The sequence below is a fragment of the Scatophagus argus genome, chromosome 6 (assembly GCF_020382885.2).
Source record: "Scatophagus argus isolate fScaArg1 chromosome 6, fScaArg1.pri, whole genome shotgun sequence".
NCBI lineage: Eukaryota > Metazoa > Chordata > Actinopteri > Scatophagidae > Scatophagus > Scatophagus argus.
Window position 1 is genome coordinate 12,846,017 of NC_058498.1, and position 17,263 is coordinate 12,863,279.

At 42.6% G+C, this 17,263-nt stretch overlaps 1 protein-coding gene and 1 long non-coding RNA gene across 3 annotated transcripts; one reads left to right on the forward strand and one right to left on the reverse strand.

Annotated features, from left to right (window-relative positions):
- The first annotated feature begins 822 nt into the window (after nucleotides 1–822).
- Nucleotides 823–12,815, forward strand: enc3 (ectodermal-neural cortex 3). The gene is made up of 4 exons (XM_046392066.1): nucleotides 823–1,160; nucleotides 2,381–3,415; nucleotides 3,506–4,289; nucleotides 11,187–12,815. Exons 2-3 carry the CDS (start codon nucleotides 2,393–2,395, stop codon nucleotides 4,250–4,252), a joined length of 1,770 nt encoding a protein of 589 aa, XP_046248022.1. The 5' UTR covers nucleotides 823–1,160; nucleotides 2,381–2,392; the 3' UTR covers nucleotides 4,253–4,289; nucleotides 11,187–12,815.
- A 129-nt stretch (nucleotides 12,816–12,944) lies between these two features.
- Nucleotides 12,945–16,698, reverse strand: LOC124060771. 2 transcript variants are annotated; one of them, XR_006843628.1, is made up of 6 exons: nucleotides 16,315–16,698; nucleotides 16,137–16,183; nucleotides 15,832–15,924; nucleotides 15,022–15,220; nucleotides 13,741–13,824; nucleotides 12,945–13,466 (listed from the first exon to the last, which is right to left on the reverse strand). It is a non-coding gene; the product is annotated as an uncharacterized LOC124060771 (long non-coding RNA). The 2 variants fall into 2 exon arrangements; XR_006843627.1 differs by lacking the exons at nucleotides 12,945–13,466; nucleotides 13,741–13,824 and having other exon boundaries at nucleotides 14,331–15,220; nucleotides 16,315–16,557.
- Nucleotides 16,699–17,263: the final 565 nt, after the last annotated feature.

The window sequence follows — 17,263 nt, forward strand, 5'->3', positions numbered from 1 at the left end:
TTTTGGCAGTGCTTCAAAATATTTACACCAACTTTCATAGCTCCTGTGTTGTATCATGTGTTAAGAAACCCATGAAATTCCATGTATGTGCGCTACAGGCTGACTTGGCTGCTTTCTGACTGACTGGTAGCTCACAAGTACTTAAATTCTTTAGAAAATGTGAGGAATGCAGCTAAAGAAACGACCTCATGGCCCTCAAAAGGATTTTAATCTACCATCATATGATCATTAAGACCGCTGGGTATGTGGAGCTTGCAAACAAAGTGAGGACTGTATGTTTTCAATGCTTCTCCCCCAGCATTTTATTCCTGACAGTGTGGAGATGCCATTCAGATCTCCACTGCTGACAATAACGTTTTACAGAAAGCATTGCTAAACCATCAAGTGAATAAATAAAATTCAGAATAAATCTGGAACAAAGCGGGCATGAGCTCTCTTTTTTAATCAAGGCTAGAAAGATTCCTTTTGGTCACTGCTTCATATTGAATTAAATTTTGAGGCTATTCTTTATTCTTTTTGACGTTTTACTCCCTTATTCTTTATAAATCCTATCTATATAAATCATATTTGCATTTCTTTTATTTCTTTCCTTTTTTTCTGTGTCTAATGCAAATCACTTTGAATCGACTTGTTGTCTAAAGGTGTACATTTGCCTTTGATACTAGTGTCAATGAGCGGGCAGGTGACACATGAAGAGGCAGGTGTTTCAGTACTTCTTATGGTATTGATATCTTTTACCATGTCGATGTGCATTGACCCTGAGGTTGGATGCAGCATAAAGAAGCCTTTTAGCTGTGCTGTTTTAGCTCATTGGACAATAGCAGGCGGAGTGGGAGGAGCCAGTGGGGAAACTCAGGCTGCCTCGGCTCTTTCTCTCCGGTCCTCTCGTCGCTCTCCTGCAGGCTGCGTGGCTTCCCGAGAACAAAACCGAGCTACGAAGTTTGTTTGGTTTTTTGTTTAGACTTTGTGTTTGCGCGTTGAAACTCAAGGCTCGCGGCGCAGACAAATGGCTCAGCCATTTCCCAACAGTTTAGGACACGATAGAGCTTTGTCTTCGGAAGGCGGATTTGTCTAATTTGTGCCACAAGTTCAAAACAGATCAACGACGGGACAGTTGTAGTTGAGATAAAGGAATCCGGATCAGCTTTGCGCCCACCAAGGTAAGCATCAGACGCCCAATCGCTCCTAAAGTATCGATCACCAAGATATGTGCTTCTTTTTACGTTTCTCCAACTTCCGAAATGTGAGGCGTTTAGTTCCAGGCTGTAACGTCGGATCCTTTGATGTTTGTGAGGTTGCAGCAGTCCGTGTGTTTGCAGGCTGCTGCTAACTTGGGTAGAAAGTTGAGAACGCATGCTGAAGTGCTGACCGTAGTTTCACATTTACTGCACAAAACGAATTGGATTTCACGCTGAGTCCCTCCACGGAAGTCCACCGACCCCCTTTTCAGAGGGATTGAATAGCCGACTTAAATTTATCTGCGTTGAAACAATGGAGGCTTCTAAGCGGAAGATATTTATTTGGTCGCTTTCAAGTTGTTGAAAGTGTTTATTAATCCACGGCGCCATGATTTGATTATTACAGTAGTTTTCACAATTAGGTGAAATGGTCAGTGTTAGACATTCAGTAAAGTTAGGCTTATTTTGAAAGTCAGCATAAGGCTTTCCAGGCCAGAGAACAGTGACTGCAGAGTAAATCCACTATGATCAAAGAAAAATTTGGGTTTTACGCGGCAGTTACTTAATTTTGTCTTCAAGGAGCTGGTGTGAGGTGTCACATCTTATGTCAGATTGAAAGCCTTGCCTTTGGCATCGTCTTGCATGTGTGCATGTTGAGGAACAGAACAAGCTGGCAGGAAGCTCGTAGCTCTGGCTGTGGCTGGAGGTGACTCACAGTCCTGCAATGTTGATAGGGGTGGAAAGATGTGATATAGGACAACACACCCAGGTGTTGTTTCTTCGCCTGGACAGTTAATGTAGCTCATTTGTCATTGCAGGTTTTGAGGATTGAGTTTTGACACTGATTTATGCCTTCCTCTCTGTTTCACAGTGTCCACAGGCAGGTTTTTTTTAGGAGTGCTCCTTATCTGATCTTCTTTCATCTCTAAAGTCTGAAGTCCATTTCCGTTGAAATCCATCCCACAGATAAAGGCATTTTATTTCTGAGCAGCCCATTCATCCCGTGTTGGCACAGCAAGTTTTGTTTGATTATAAAATGGGAGGGTTTATGGTAGCGTTCACATCAAAGGAGTGTGCGCTGCATGACCTTAAAATCTCTTCCTCCTCTCCAGCTGTCATGAGTGCTTGAATTAAACAAATATAAAGGAGCGTATCTTTTCACATGTGCTTACATTTCTTTTTTGCTCTGTTCTCTTCCCCAGGACCAGGTCAAGATGTCTGTCAGTAACCACGAAAACAGGAAGTCTCGCTCTAGTTCGGGCTCCATGAATATCCAACTCTTCCACAAGACGTCTCATGCTGACAGTCTGTTGACTCAACTCAACCTGTTACGCAAACGAAAAGTCTTCACAGATGTTGTCCTGAAGGCTGGAAACCGATCCTTCCCCTGCCACCGGGCTGTCCTGGCTTCCTGCAGTCGATACTTTGAGGCCATGTTCAGTGGCGGGCTCAGGGAGAGCCGGGACGCTGACGTCAACTTCCACGACTCTCTCCACCCAGAGGTGTTGGAGCTGTTGCTCGACTATGCCTACTCAGCCCGAGTCATCATCAATGAGGAAAATGCAGAGTCACTCCTTGAAGCCGGCGACATGCTTCAGTTTCACGACATCAGGGATGCAGCAGCGGAGTTCCTGGAAAAGAACCTCCACCACTCAAACTGTCTGGGCATGATGCTGCTGTCAGACGCCCACCAGTGCCAGAGACTGTACGAGCTGTCGTGGAGGATGTGCCTGGCAAACTTTGCTACTCTCTTCAAGACAGAGGACTTCCTTAGCCTGCCTAGAGACAAAGTCCAGGAGCTGATCCTCAGTGAGGAACTGGAGGTGGAAGATGAGAGCTTGGTGTATGAGGCTGTCATCGACTGGGTCAAGGCCGACATGGAGCACAGACACAGCGAGCTACCTGAGCTGCTGCGTTGCGTCCGCCTGGCGCTGCTCCCTGAAACTTACCTGCTGAAGAACGTTGCTTCAGAGGAGCTGGTGATGTGCCACAAAGTGGGTCGGGAGATTGTTGAAGACGCTGTACGGTGCAAAATGAGGATCCTCCAGAATGACGGTATTGTAACAGGGTTCTGTGCCCGGCCAAGAAAGGTTAGCCAGGCTCTGCTTCTGCTGGGAGGACAGACTTTCATGTGTGATAAAGTCTACGTGATTGACAACAAGACCAAGGAGATCACCCCCAAAACTGACATCCCCAGCCCCAGGAAAGAATGCAGCGCCTGTGCTATTGGTTGCAAGGTGTGTGTGTGTGATCTGTACTTGAATATGTGCATTTCTATATAATTTTATGTGGATGTACTCAAAATCTGATTTCTCTCTATTTGACAGGTTTATGTTACTGGAGGACGTGGCTCTGAAAATGGAGCCTCCAAAGACGTCTGGGTATATGACACGTTACATGACGAGTGGTCCAAAGCTGCACCTATGTTGGTAGCCCGATTTGGACACGGGTCTGCCGAGCTCGACCACATGCTTTATGTTGTGGGAGGACACACTTCCCTTGCAGGATCGTTTCCTGCATCTCCATCTGTGTCCCTCAAACAGGTGGAACAGTATGACCCTCAGACCAATAAATGGACTCTGGTGGCTCCACTCAGAGAAGGGGTGAGCAACGCTGCTGTTGTTGGTGCCAAAAACAAGCTCTTTGCCTTTGGAGGAACCAGCGTAAATAGAGACAAATACCCCAAGGTGCAGTGCTTTGATCCTTGCCAGAACCGCTGGTCTGTGCCGGCCGCCTGTCCGCAGCTGTGGCGCTACACTGCGGCGGCTGTGGTTGGAAACCATGTCGTGGTGATCGGAGGCGACACTGAATTCTCAGCCAGCTCTGCTTACCGGTTCAACAGTGAGACCTACCAGTGGTCAAAGTTTGGTGATGTGACAGCCAAGCGGATCAGTTGCCATGCAGTGGCGTCAGGAAACCGACTGTATGTGGTCGGAGGGTACTTTGGGGCTCAGAGGTGCAAGACGTTAGACTGTTACGATCCATCGTCAGACTCTTGGGACAGTGTTACCAGCGTGCCCTACTCGCTCATTCCTACAGCCTTCGTCAGCACATGGAAGTACCTCTCAGCGTAGAGAGAGAGAGGCGTCCTGACTCTCAGAGGTTTTTACGGTGAGTAACTGTAGTTTCCTTAACAAACAAGATGTCAGTTATACGTGCTATTCATAGCGGCCATTGTTTTGTCAGATAATATGTGGAAACTTTATGGAAGCAGAAATCTTTGGATAATTTCAAACAGCATTGTTACCTAACAAGTTAATGTCACTTTGAACCGGACGAGGCCAGTTTAAAAACCCCTCACTATTGTCGGGGTTGCTAGTGGTTACAGTTACACATTATCTAGCTGCAGTGACGGCTGGTTGTTGGATAAACATGGTGAAGTCCTGGTTTAGAGAGCAGCAGGAATGTCAGCGGTGCTGGTAATTACAGAGAGAAAGCTACAACACAAGACCTCTGTCGGTGACGGGAGCGAGGTATAGAGTCAGGGATCAGGTCTGTGCTTGTAGCACCAGGAAGGCAAGCAGGCAAGATGCTCTGCTGTACAGCCCTGGGTGCTAACTGACTACACACTATGAGTCAGTACCTCAAAACATTTGTAAGTCAGAAAAGGTCGTGTGAGACTTTGTGTTTAACACGTGGGGGGTTTGGATCAGAGGGGCTCAAGAAGTTTTCTGTAAGCTTTAGAAAAGAGTCAAACCCTTTTATCAGTTTATGTGTTAGCAGATTTTATCGTGTGGTGGGGCAGGTCCATCTGAAGGGTATGAAATTATGAGTAAAATGTAACATACCGTATCCGTGAAGAATTGACTGATCTGCCTGAAGCAGCAACAGATGGCAGTTTTCACAGCTTCACATGAAATAAGGTGATTTTTCCCAGGGTGTTTTCAGTTTTTAGCACAGTGTGAAGAGGGAGGGATGGAGGGGTACATCCAGTACATCACTCAACCCCACCCAGATATTTTCCTGCCAGTCCAGGGGGGAGAATCGAACCAGTGACCCTCCAGTCACAACTGCTTCTCCAACCTCTAGGCCACAACTGCCCCCAATTGCAGTGATTTGTTGAAGGTTTGCAGGTTGTTTTCACATATGGCCGGTGGCGGTGGAGCTAGTTTCAAGTTTCCTGACATAAGACCTTTCAGGTGATCATATTTTAGCACTTATGCAATCGATGGGAAATGGTTCGTTGCTGCAACAGTCATTGCGTTTATATTTTAAAAAGGCCGAACTCTGCTGCAGTTTTTTCTAGTTGTTTTTCGTGGCTTTACCTTCATCGGAATAAGAGAGTGTTATTTTTGACAACATTCCCTGAGTTTTCACAAAAACACCAGCACATGCTTGTCCTAATGTATTATTTTGTGCAGGTTCAGTTTTTTGTGATAAAGCACCAGTCTGTCATCAAGGAAAACGAATAGCCAAATTGTTCAGTATGAGGCTAGCTCAGCTAAAAACAGGCGAAAGAGAGAGGAACATAATCCTCCAGTTTTGTTGTTTTGAGTCTTTATGCTAAGCTAAGCTAAGGATCTTGACGCCCTCACCAAAAAGATTTCTCAGAATGGCTGGTTAAGTCTGTCTGAATCTATAAAAATCAACTTTAAACTTTTTAATCATCTCCAAAGAAAGAAATTTTATCAGTGTCACTGGGTTTACATTAAATAATGTCAATCTATGTAAACAGCAGTAAAAATACTGAAGTAAATAACATCTGTGTTGCTGTAGTTGTTTTGAATATGGCAGCTTGTTTTGTTTCTGAAGTTTGGGTAGTCATATTCCTGTCTTCTGCAAAACAACTGTTTTTTTTACTGTCAGGAAAAGGGAAAGCGATTCCAAACAAGCTCCTTTTATGCTGCCAAGAACTTTGAAAGAAAAGCTGAGCGGAAGCAAGTTAGAAGCAGAAGGCTTATGTGTGACTTGTGTCTACAGTAAACAGCTGGATATAATGGAGCTGGGGGCTTAGCGTTATGAGGCTGCTGGTATGGACCGCTGTCTCCATGGCAGCCTAGGTTTTCTGGCCTGGGATGGAGACAGACAGGCTGGCAATGAAAGATCAAGGCGCCGCATCCTTATGAACTTTTTCGGTTACGGTAGCTGCCATCCTGCTGCCAACTGCCTTTATGTTTTAACTACAGCAGACGTGGAAAAAGCTCAGGTTTCCAGCTTGTTAAGCAGGCATCCTCTCACACACACAAACACACACACACCCAAGACCAGGGACATGAGAGGAGAAATGAGGTAGCACAAATTGCGGAGATGGACACAAAGACACACTAACACACACACGCACAGAAGGAGATGAAGTGGAGAGCGAGTAAGACCAGGAGAAGCAAAGCTATATTTTGCGCCGTTTGGCAGCCGAGACTAACGCCTGCCTAAAAATACTTTGCTCCTGAGGTTGTCAACTTTCAGCCGGGGTCAGAGAGAAAACTAATTGTGTGTGTGTGTGTGTGTGTTCCTTTCATGTTCACAATGGGGCCAAACATCAGCAGTCAGCTGTTCAAGTATTCACTAGTAGTATTGTGAGTTTTTACACAGTTGTGAAACCACTCATAGTACTACTCTGTCTCACACACACACACACACACACAGTCACATAGCTGGCGTTGCCTGTCCTTTAAAAACCCAGCCATCCTTACTCTAATTTGGGAGGAATGAAGGTGTGGCCAGCATTCCCATTAGTAAAGAGCTGTTAATGTTGCCTTGCGGTGGAGGCCTTTCGGTTTGCGTGGCCTGTATGGGATTACCAGGCTTTCTGCTCTTTTTGTCACCACATACTGTAGTATGTAGCCCCGTGCAGTTCCACCAGATGTGACTAACCACAGACTACAGGGCCAAACCAGAAGCCGCTGTTGATGGAAAGTATTTGTAAATTTTAAAGCATTATGGTTCACAGTTGTTTGGTCCAGGCAGAAGAAGTAAATAATTTCTTTAGGCTAAAAGCACAAAGAATACAAATTTAGTTTTAATGTTTTGATAACTGCCCGTACAATGTTTTCAGTAAAGCTTTAAATTTTGTATTCAGTGTGTGTTTTGAAGATAGTAGTGAGCAGAATATCATCATGGTGTAATCTGGTCAGATGTTGCCAGACTACAGGCAGACAGGATGTAACCGGAGCTCCCTGCGCAAAGTTTAGGACAGTCTCTCTCCCCTTTAAACCACAGAACTGTAACGGCCACAGTGAGGACTCACCTACGCTTGAGCCCTTGTTTTCTCAAACCCCACCTCTTCTTTCTCCATACCTTCCTCCTCATTTCCTCTCCCCACTCCAAAAAAAAAAAAAATCAGAGCCATAAGCAGCATTTTTTTTCATAACGGTTCAGCTGAAGCCCCTGTGAGGTGGGCATGACTCTGTGTGACAGGGTACACCTGGAGAGGTCAGGGGCCACATAGGGAGTCCTTGGCGGGCTCTCTGCACCCCAAGACAGCTGCTGTAAAATACAAAGGTCACGGTGAGATCAGGGAGGAGGAGTGCGGAGGCCCCAGTCACTCAATACTAATGTTTTATTAATGCCTCGCTGTGAGGGCCACCAGGAACACAAACTGAATGAGGCTTTTATTGTGGCATCTGTGTACAACACCCCCCCCCCCCCCCCCCCCCCAATCCACCCCCCCTTAGACGCACACATACACAGTTAGCGTTAGCACGTGCGCACACACACTTCGTCTTCAGTCCCTTGAGTAATCAATTTGCCACGTTACAGTCCTCGACACAGTGGCTTAAATTTGCATAAACCAAATGGAGTTTTTATTGGCCTTTTCTCCGTGCTGCGAATAACAAAAAGGAAAAGGGAAAAAGATGCTTAAAATGGCTGAATAATCACCCAGACTAATTTGATTACGCCCTTAAAAAGAGACGAGCTGTCATACAGTTACAGGGGCCTCTGCAGAAAGCCAGCTGGGATGGATCTGTGTGTGTCTGCCTGGTAATTAATCTGAGTTACGTAAGAGTTGCGCCTCTGAAGTAGTACTTAAGTGGCGCGTATTCATTAACAGAGACGTTCTTTGTTCTAGTCTCAAACTGGAGTTTCTGCAGGGAGTCATCAAGATGTGCTTTAATTTACCTCACAGCTGTACCAACTGTCTTTGAGCTCACCCCAGAGTCCTTTTGTCTGTCCCTGAAAACAATGCAGACTCATGTAAATGAAGTGACTGTGATTCATACGTTGGTCAATACAGTGGAATAGTTGGTGGTCATTAGCAAACATGGCACAGGCCTCGTCGGACACAAGGGACAGATAAAGAAAGAGGACTCAGCTTTGGTATGCATTGTGGATAATTGGGCCTCTTGAAGATGCAGATGGAGTCTGAAGATGAATATCATGATTCAGGTGTTGTTCATTTGATAAACATGAACTAGTCTGTATTCACCTTCATTTATACAAGGTGTAATTTTCGACTCATAGAAATGCTTAAGTCTTGGACAATATTTTCTTTTGGCAAACTCAGTCTGGCATTATTCCCAAGAGGAGGAGAAACAAGTGATGGGAGCAGGCAGACTGAGACAGGTTAAACCTCAGAGTGCCAGATCAGATCACTTCATATCGTTCCAGCCCATCTGTTTGGTCTGCTGAAGGACACATGGACTCCTTCCATCCCTCACAGCAGTACATTGTGGTTACTGTAGACCAGAGAGGCACACGAGGCATCTGGGTACTTTCTGGGCTACAGTTCTTAACCCTTCCTCCTGTTGGCATCCCACACTCAAGAGATTTTTCTCTCTGCGGGCAGATGGAAATCAGATTTGTGAAGGTCACTTTGCTTATTTTGGTGCAATGTTCGGATCAGTCTGCCTGAAAAGTATGACCACTACGGCTCAGTGTTAATGCATAACTGACCTTGACATGACGGGTAATAATGACAGGGCTGTTAGACAGTCGGGAGCTTATTTCTGATGACAGAGGGACTCTTGATAGATGCAAGACAGGGATGCTATTTTTTTTTTAGATATGCTGATGATGACAGACACATGACGACTGTGAGAGTCTCTCAGTGGAATACATCTTGGCAGTACAATCCAGAAAAGCTCACTCTCTTTGCGGTATGGTGATAGGTGACTAAAAATATCAAAGTACAGCGCTCATGAAACTGTGATGTTGTGGTTGGAGCAGAGCAGAGCGGCAGAGTATTTAACATTCAAGACATGCTCTTCATCTTCTGCACTTGAGAGAGATTAGGCCAGCAGCAGCAGAACTCAAGATGTGCAGAAAGTAACCGCTGAATATGTACAGACACACATACACGCAATGCAGCAATGGAAACTTCCCTCAGGCCCACAGTTACATTTGATACAACCAGCTCTGCTACTCCTGCTTTGCTTGGGCTTTGTTCAGGAAGGGTGAGCTGAGTTTGTGTTGCAGCAAACGTACTGTTACTGGTTGGTCTCAGGGCTGGTGTATCGAACTCGAGGGCTTTTTTTTTAAAGTACCAAATGAAAAATGTTTGTAGCACATCAAATGTTTGAAGAGATTTTTAATCTTTTTGACTTCTGTGGACAATTAGGTATATAACTCTTGTACAGTGTATTGTGTTGGTCCAACATTTACCATTAAGAACTGTATTTACTTTTGTTCAGTTAAAGTAATGCTAAAAGTGGAGAATAAGCAGAAGGAGACAAAGGAGAAAAACTCATGACGTTCAACTGCTACACCTGTGTAGAGCCACTCCGGTGACATGTTTACAGTTTCAACTTCTTTTTAAGATGCAAAAAGATACTTTACAGAGTCATGTTAGCTATTTTGCTTTATTTCCAGTCGTTGTGCTAAGCTAAGCTAACCGGCTGCTGGCTGTAGCCTCATATTTAATCGTGAAACCTTCTTATTTAACTTAGAAAGCAAAGTTCTCCAAAAATATAAAAGTGTTGCTCTAAAAAATTCTCCAAGTAAGGTAAAAAAAAAACAAGTGTTTATACCAGAACATAGCAAACTTATCAAAACACTTAAATGATACCCGGTCCTGGCTGGTTTGAGCAATGAGTGTGTTTGCTTATTTGTTGTGTAGACACATCTGTTCTAGCATTCAGGTTTATTGCAAAATACTGTGGTTTGCGAAGCATCAGCCTCACAGAGTGCTTTTTCCAGAGGGTTTAAAACGTAAACAAAACAGTTTTCCCACTGCTTCTTACCCTGGAGCTTGTTGGTAAAAAGTTACCTATCCTGTTGTGGTTCTAGTAGTACCGTGTGCTCCCGTTGTGCTTCAGGCCATGTATTCACTACAGTAACAGATGTGGATGGATCAGTGGAGGCTTCTGTAGTATCAGCCAGCTTTGTCGGCCATGAAAATGAGCACTCATTAGGTTATCCAAACAGGCCCACAATAGAGACAGCCTGTAACTGTCAACTCTCTCTCCTAGAATAGAAAGCACACACACCCTTCGTGTGCTCTGGCAGATCCGGGTTATTACCAGAAAAAAAGAAGAAGAAAAAAATAAATTCAAACGAAAGGTAAACATTATGTTCAGGTTTCTCTTCATACCTGCGTAATATCCAGTGGCGCATTCCCTCATAACAGCAGGGAAGGAAAATTAGATGGTGGTGAAGTATCTGAGGTTGAAAAATTCACAACATTTGTAGTAAAAATGTCACTGAACATATCCAGGAATTTAAACCATAACAAAGCCCCATTTTGTCTGAATTATAGATAGAGAGAGCAGATGAACAAATGGTTTTGGAATATGTGTTTTTCTAAATCCAGAGAAGCTTATTTTTACAGCATGGGGTCCTCTCCACTGCCTCCCTCAGCTATTTATTACTTAGTGACATAAATGACAGCGTAATCCCACATGCCAGGAGGACTTTGGTTAAATAACGCTTGCCCGAGGCGTTATTATCACTATGTGGGTAAGCCTGATAAAATGGCATGGTGATAAGCTGATGTGTAGCCTGGAGGACCGCAGTCTCCGCATTCCTCCCAGCTCCCTGAGGATGTCCAGGCCACCCCTTTGGTCATGTGGCTGGTCCTTATACAGCAGAGTTCACAGGACCTAAACATTAATCTCCCCCTGTCTCTTTCCCCAGATCAGCCGTGGTGTCTGGTATGCAGGCATGTGTCCCCTTCCACTGGCTGCACGGAGGAGGGAGGAGGAGGAGGACGACGAGGAAGAAGAAAGGGGAAGACTTTGTGTGTTCCAGCTGGGACTCCATCCAGCCTGATTCATATTATCTTCAGCTGCAAAGAAGTGGAGGCCTGAGTCCTGGAAACAGCCCAGAGACTGGAAGTCTGCTGCCTCTTTCCACCTGATCTGTTTGCTCATACTTCTTGTGTAACTTTCCCACATAGCCCTTAGCCTGAACTGGACTCGTTACCATGCACACTGCATCGACTTCACAACCGTCTCTTTATAACATACAGCATACCGCCAGCAAAGGGACTGATAGCATAGATGTGTGCTCTGTGAACCCTCAGAATTTTCTCTTTCCTCCTCCTGGGACGAATCTGCTACTGTGACTGTATCGGCCCTGCACTGCTCAGCTGACTCACTCCATTATCAAGCATGTCTATCTTACCAGAGTCTGTAAGGATGGGTTTGTGTCTCTCTTACTGACATGTTTTACAGTCAACTTGAGAAGACATTGACTGTCCTTTTTGTTGTGGTTTCTTTCTTTTTTTTTTTTTTTTAAACCGCCTTGTGACACTAAGCGTTTACTCAGGTGTAATTTATTTGGACTGCTGATAGACTGAATTAGACCTTTGCTATGCCAGGCGTATGGGGATGGAGAGAAGACATTTGGGGAAGTGTATGATTTGGTGCACAGAAACAATCTTCCTGTCTGTATTTTTAGACTTTGGACTTGGGCTTCCCTCAATTTTGGTGAGCTAAATTTGCGTCGTCCTCCTCGACTTAAAATACACGCTCGCAAGAGAGAATGTGGCCCATTACGGCTGAAGAAGATGCTTTTATATTTCAAGATGTTATTTCAAACTATGATTTTTTTTGTCATATTTTTTTAATGTCTTGTGTCTCAGGGTTGTGTGTAGTTTTGCCTGTACTTTTACAAGGAAGGGTAACACGTTTGTGTCTTCGTTCTGGACATTTTTTTTTTTTTTTTGTGAATGTACTATTTTGTGATAAACGATTTTGCAGAACTGTCTCATTTTAGAATATTACAATGACATTGGTTTGCCAAATGAAAATGTATGATGAAGCTTAATAGTATACTTTAAACATAAATATTGTCAATACACTAATAGCTAACCTTAGTGGATTTAAATAACAGAAACTAACTGTCTCCAAAGTAGTTAACAAATACTTTGTAGCTAGGATATTATTGTTTTCATTTCGTATTTCAGGATCTTTAATGGAAGTCTTTTGTGTGTATAGTTTGTATATTTGCATTGTAATTCATTTGTAGAAGCCTTTGATTTGCACAGTTTGTACAAACAAATTTCTTTATGGTCTTAATTTTTTTTTTGTTTTTTAATCTTAGTCTTAACCCAGCTTGGGTAGTGTGAATAATTGAAGCCTTTTTTGTAGCAAATTATCAAGTTGTTTCTCTTCATTTGCTCTGTGTGCAGGTCAACAGTTTTCTCACTTTATCAAAGTATATATCAGATCGACTGATATATTAAGCTATCACTGATACACCATCTGTTACTTCATGTTCTACAGCTCATAACTCGTCAATAAATATCTTGTTGAAAACACATCCAGTTGTTTGTCCTCATGTTTTTTTAGGGAATGACTGGAATTCGGCAACTGTGTCATTAAACAGCGTGGGCAGCCATATAATCACACAGGTACTCTTAACGTGCCTGGAATAGTTTCCAAACGCAGGTTAGAAGTGGTTTTGGTATTTACCAGGAACACCCGTCTCCTTCCTCCTGTCTGTGTGAGAAATTCAGATCAAATAAGATTAACAGTGCTTCCTCTGTTTCTCTTAAACCCCCCCTTCTTGTCATAGCGATATCACACATTCTGGTTACGTGGTATGTGAAGTGCAAGATTCTGCTGCTCTGGCACTGGCATGTAAGATGTGCACACATATTATAAACCCTTGAACCTTGAAGAATGTGCTAATGCTGCTCAGCACTAGTCAGGTGATGCTCTTCTGTATTTCACACCTCTCTTTCTGCAGTGTGTGAGGTGTACGTGAGAAAACTGTGCAGTCCAGACTGGGCGTCGGGGTGGGAAGATGTCTGGTTGGCACATTTCAGCAGACAGATAGGGAGGTGAACCCAAGAGGAATGTACCCACTCTCATTAAGGCAGGTGGCTCTGAATGCGCTGCCTCGGGCCTGACTTTTGAAGACGTTTGTGTCTTTGTCTCCCTGAATTTCAGCAGCTTGTGGTATACTAACCTGAAGATAAAAGGGAGAAACTGTTATGGCTTTGATGAAGTGGGTATATGCAAATAAATGTTGATAAATGTACAAATGAAGAAAGAAACAACAATAAATACACAAATATAAATCACAAATTATCATTTAAATCCAAACTATAATGTGAATTTTGTCTGACACCGTTTACTCAAATCACCTTTTGTGTCTGCGAAGGCCCGACACATCTGACAATCTCTTTTGATGAAAAGTTTGCATTAAAGGAACAGTTCGCCTAAAAATAAAAATTCCATACCGGTGAAGAGTTGGGTGAAGTTTCTTAGTCCACAGGACATCTCTGGATCTTCAAAGCATAACAGTGTTGCAGCAATCCCCTAAACTGAAGCAGATGGGGAATTGTTTAACAAAATAAATAAATAAATAAATGGCTCCACACAGCTGGTCTAGCACAATCCTCTGGAAGCCCTGAGATCCCAAACTGATTTGAGCATAATGTTATTTTATACTGTTTTTTAAAGCCACTGCAGCAACTAAAGAAACAACCCCAGTTATCCTTTAAAGGTGATGGAAGTTGCTCAGCTCATTGTAAATTCTAACAAGTTGAGTTCACTTAAAGAAATTTAGGAAACCAAGTTTTAAGAACTTAATGTATCTCAGTACAGTTAAATTCAAATCAAGTTGTTGCAACTCAAATACTCTGTCACATTAACTTACTATATTCTGCCAAAACAAGCGGACATCACTTGAAATTTTTAAAATACTTCACTTGAGGTATGTTATTGTAATCCACTTCAATAAAGTTGACAGAAAGTCAATAAAGATATGTTCACCAAATTTGACCTCTATCAAATATAAAATACATATACTGTAATTTGAATAATAGTACTTGGCCATATGGCGATTTTTGTTAATACTGCGATTAATTGTTCAACCTTAGTCCAAACCCTTCTGTTAGCAGAGAACCAGGCCAGTCAGTGACCAGAGGAGAGAAAACAGGGGGAATAAATGATGCCAATTAGATGCCAATTAGAGGCAAATTCTTCCTTGTAGTTTGTCAGTTGCTTCAGATTCCTGCTAAATTATGCCTTCTAAATTATTTCCTCAATATTATGTGCTTGTGAGAGGGACTAAGTGTATGAGCGTGAATATGAGTGAGACAGAAAGTGTATGTCAGTGAGTATGAGTGAAAATCAGTATGTGATGTATGAGTGAGACTTAAAAGTGACAATGAGCATGAGTGAGGTGTGCTGACTGAACTGGGTATAAGCTAACAGAAGGCCCTTGATTCACAATGGACACTTTCCTGAATGTCTCACAGCAACAAACAGACTTGGCAACATTTAGTCTGTAAAAATTTAAAATCTGAATAAAACCTGATAATTAAAACCAGATTATTACATAGAACTGTACTTGGACATACACCTTCCAAGCAGCAAAATGTAAGTCAGCTCTTCAACAACTTTGATATATTCAACATTTGTTGCAGAAGCACACTACACTCTAATACTAAACATCATATACTGTTGTCCGAGGTTCAACAATATCTTCTGGATGAACTGAAATGTGTTCTTCATACCTTTGGGGTAATCCAGATGGCGTGCATACATTAAGTCGAACAGAAGACAGAGTGCTTGAGAGGTTGTGGGAATCTCATCCATGACAATGTTTCCTTCAAGGATGATTGCAATGCTGTCAATCAAGGGTGGCGTGTCCTCAGCCATGATTCTAAGAACCCCAACAGGCACCTGGGTGAAGTCACATGCAGAGTCCGAATCCTGCATTAAAAATAAAAGAACACAAATAAATGAAGGTAGTTATAGTGTGTTCACTTTTATGATGCACAACATCACATAGAAGAAGCAAGCACTCTGGAATACTGTCTTAGAGAGCTCTTTAGATTATGAGCAGGTAGAAATGGCTGCATTTCAGCACCAAGTCTTAACAAAAAGAATAAAGAAAATAACAAAGGCTATACAACTTCATCTGGGAAGCTCAGATTTGGCTCAAACTTTGAATACATTGAAAATCATATAAAACATAGATATGTTGTTGCAATTTAGTGATATAACCTTCTAAACCCAATTCTATATCGTGCAGAAATTAAATGAAACATTTTCACCATAGACTAAGATGGAAAATTACTTTCCTTCAGCATCACATGTGAGGCATCAAATTTGTTTGTAACTCCCAACTGATAAAAAATATGTCACTTGTTTAATGTTGTGACATCCCCACTTAAATACATTTGGTTTGCAAAGTGTGATTTCAGGCTATAATAACTAACTTGAACTCAGTTTTTGGGAATTTTGCTATTGGCTAAGGTCTGATGATGTTCTAAAATGTGCACTGTGCAATGGTCAATCATTATCATCATAAATGTACTTACTGAGCAGCTGAGGAAGAATTCACTGGAATTATCTCCAAGATACAGGGGCAGACATTGCAGGACAGCAGTGCGTGCTGTGGTGATGTCATTGGTCTCATGGAAAAGATGACAAAAAAGAATAAGCAGAAGACTATATGAAAGTAAACTTATTTGGAAAATTGGAAAATTCTGTGGATATGTGTGCACAAGTTACAAAGTTGAATTCTAAAGAATTACTTGTACTGCACTAGCAGCTGTAGGCCTAGCTGAAGTTTAAGCACACTACCATAAGGTGGGAATGATGAAGAATCTGAAACAATACTTACTTGTGAGGAAGCGATTGAGCGACTGGCACCAAACAGTTGTCTATATTCTATAAGACAATACCAAAAAACATTTGTCACGTTTATCATCATTTTTTTTCCAAAGGTTTTTGATAATAATTTTGCAATGGTGAATCAAAGTAAGACACAAAAATAAACATGAAATAAAAGTTAAAAATACCGTCTCAGAAGGATTTTGGTCCAGTCTACTAAGAAAGCTTCTTATCAATGAAGCAGCAGTGAGGGAGGAGGTGTAGTGGGACGAAAGGCTGCGGCTGCTGCTGAGTTGGTCTGCCTGGGTAAGACAGTAATCTGGTACCCTGGTGGCCAATACAGTTTTGGTGACCTCTTTTCCAACTGCCACCAACTTCACTGTGACAGACACCACCTAAGATAGGCTATATGGAGAAAAAAATAAAAATAAAAAAAGTATTAAATCAGTACAATTTTAACAGTCATGTGTTACCACATCCTCATGCCCTTCATATCTAAGCAAGATTAAATGATGAACTGGTTAATATTGTTTCGATAATGTTTCCAGATTAGTGTATTGAAACAGACCGCAGTGTCTATGAAAACCTCCTTATTCAGACAAAATGTATTACTGCTCTTGAATTTCCCTCGGGATCAATAAAGTATCTATCTATCTATAAGCATCACTAATTAATCTGACCTGCACTTTTGAATGTCTAAATGAAAGCAGAACCCATCGTGTCTCCTTTCTTCTGTGTTGGTTTGTTGGTTTTAGTATTTATGGTCTCATACCACCTGCATGAAATAAACCAAACTGGGTAAAGTCACTAGTCTGTGCCAGGCATCAGCATTTATCAAAGATACTGTGGAGGTTATGATAACATGATATTTTAGAAAAGTACGACGGCAGCGCTCGACTTCCGTGCGCATCGCGGCTCCAGTTGCCGGCGACGGCCGTGGATCGGCCTGTATTTCCCGTTCTCTACTGGGTCAGTTATGACCGCAGTTACCTGGAGCAGCGGGCGTGTACTGAGCCCGAGAAGAAGCGCTCAGTTTGAATGTTGTGTCCACACACACACCGTCTGGACTGACCTTAGCTAATGTTTACGTCCCAGCACGAGCATGACTGCACCCTGACACACTTATAAGTTGTTGCC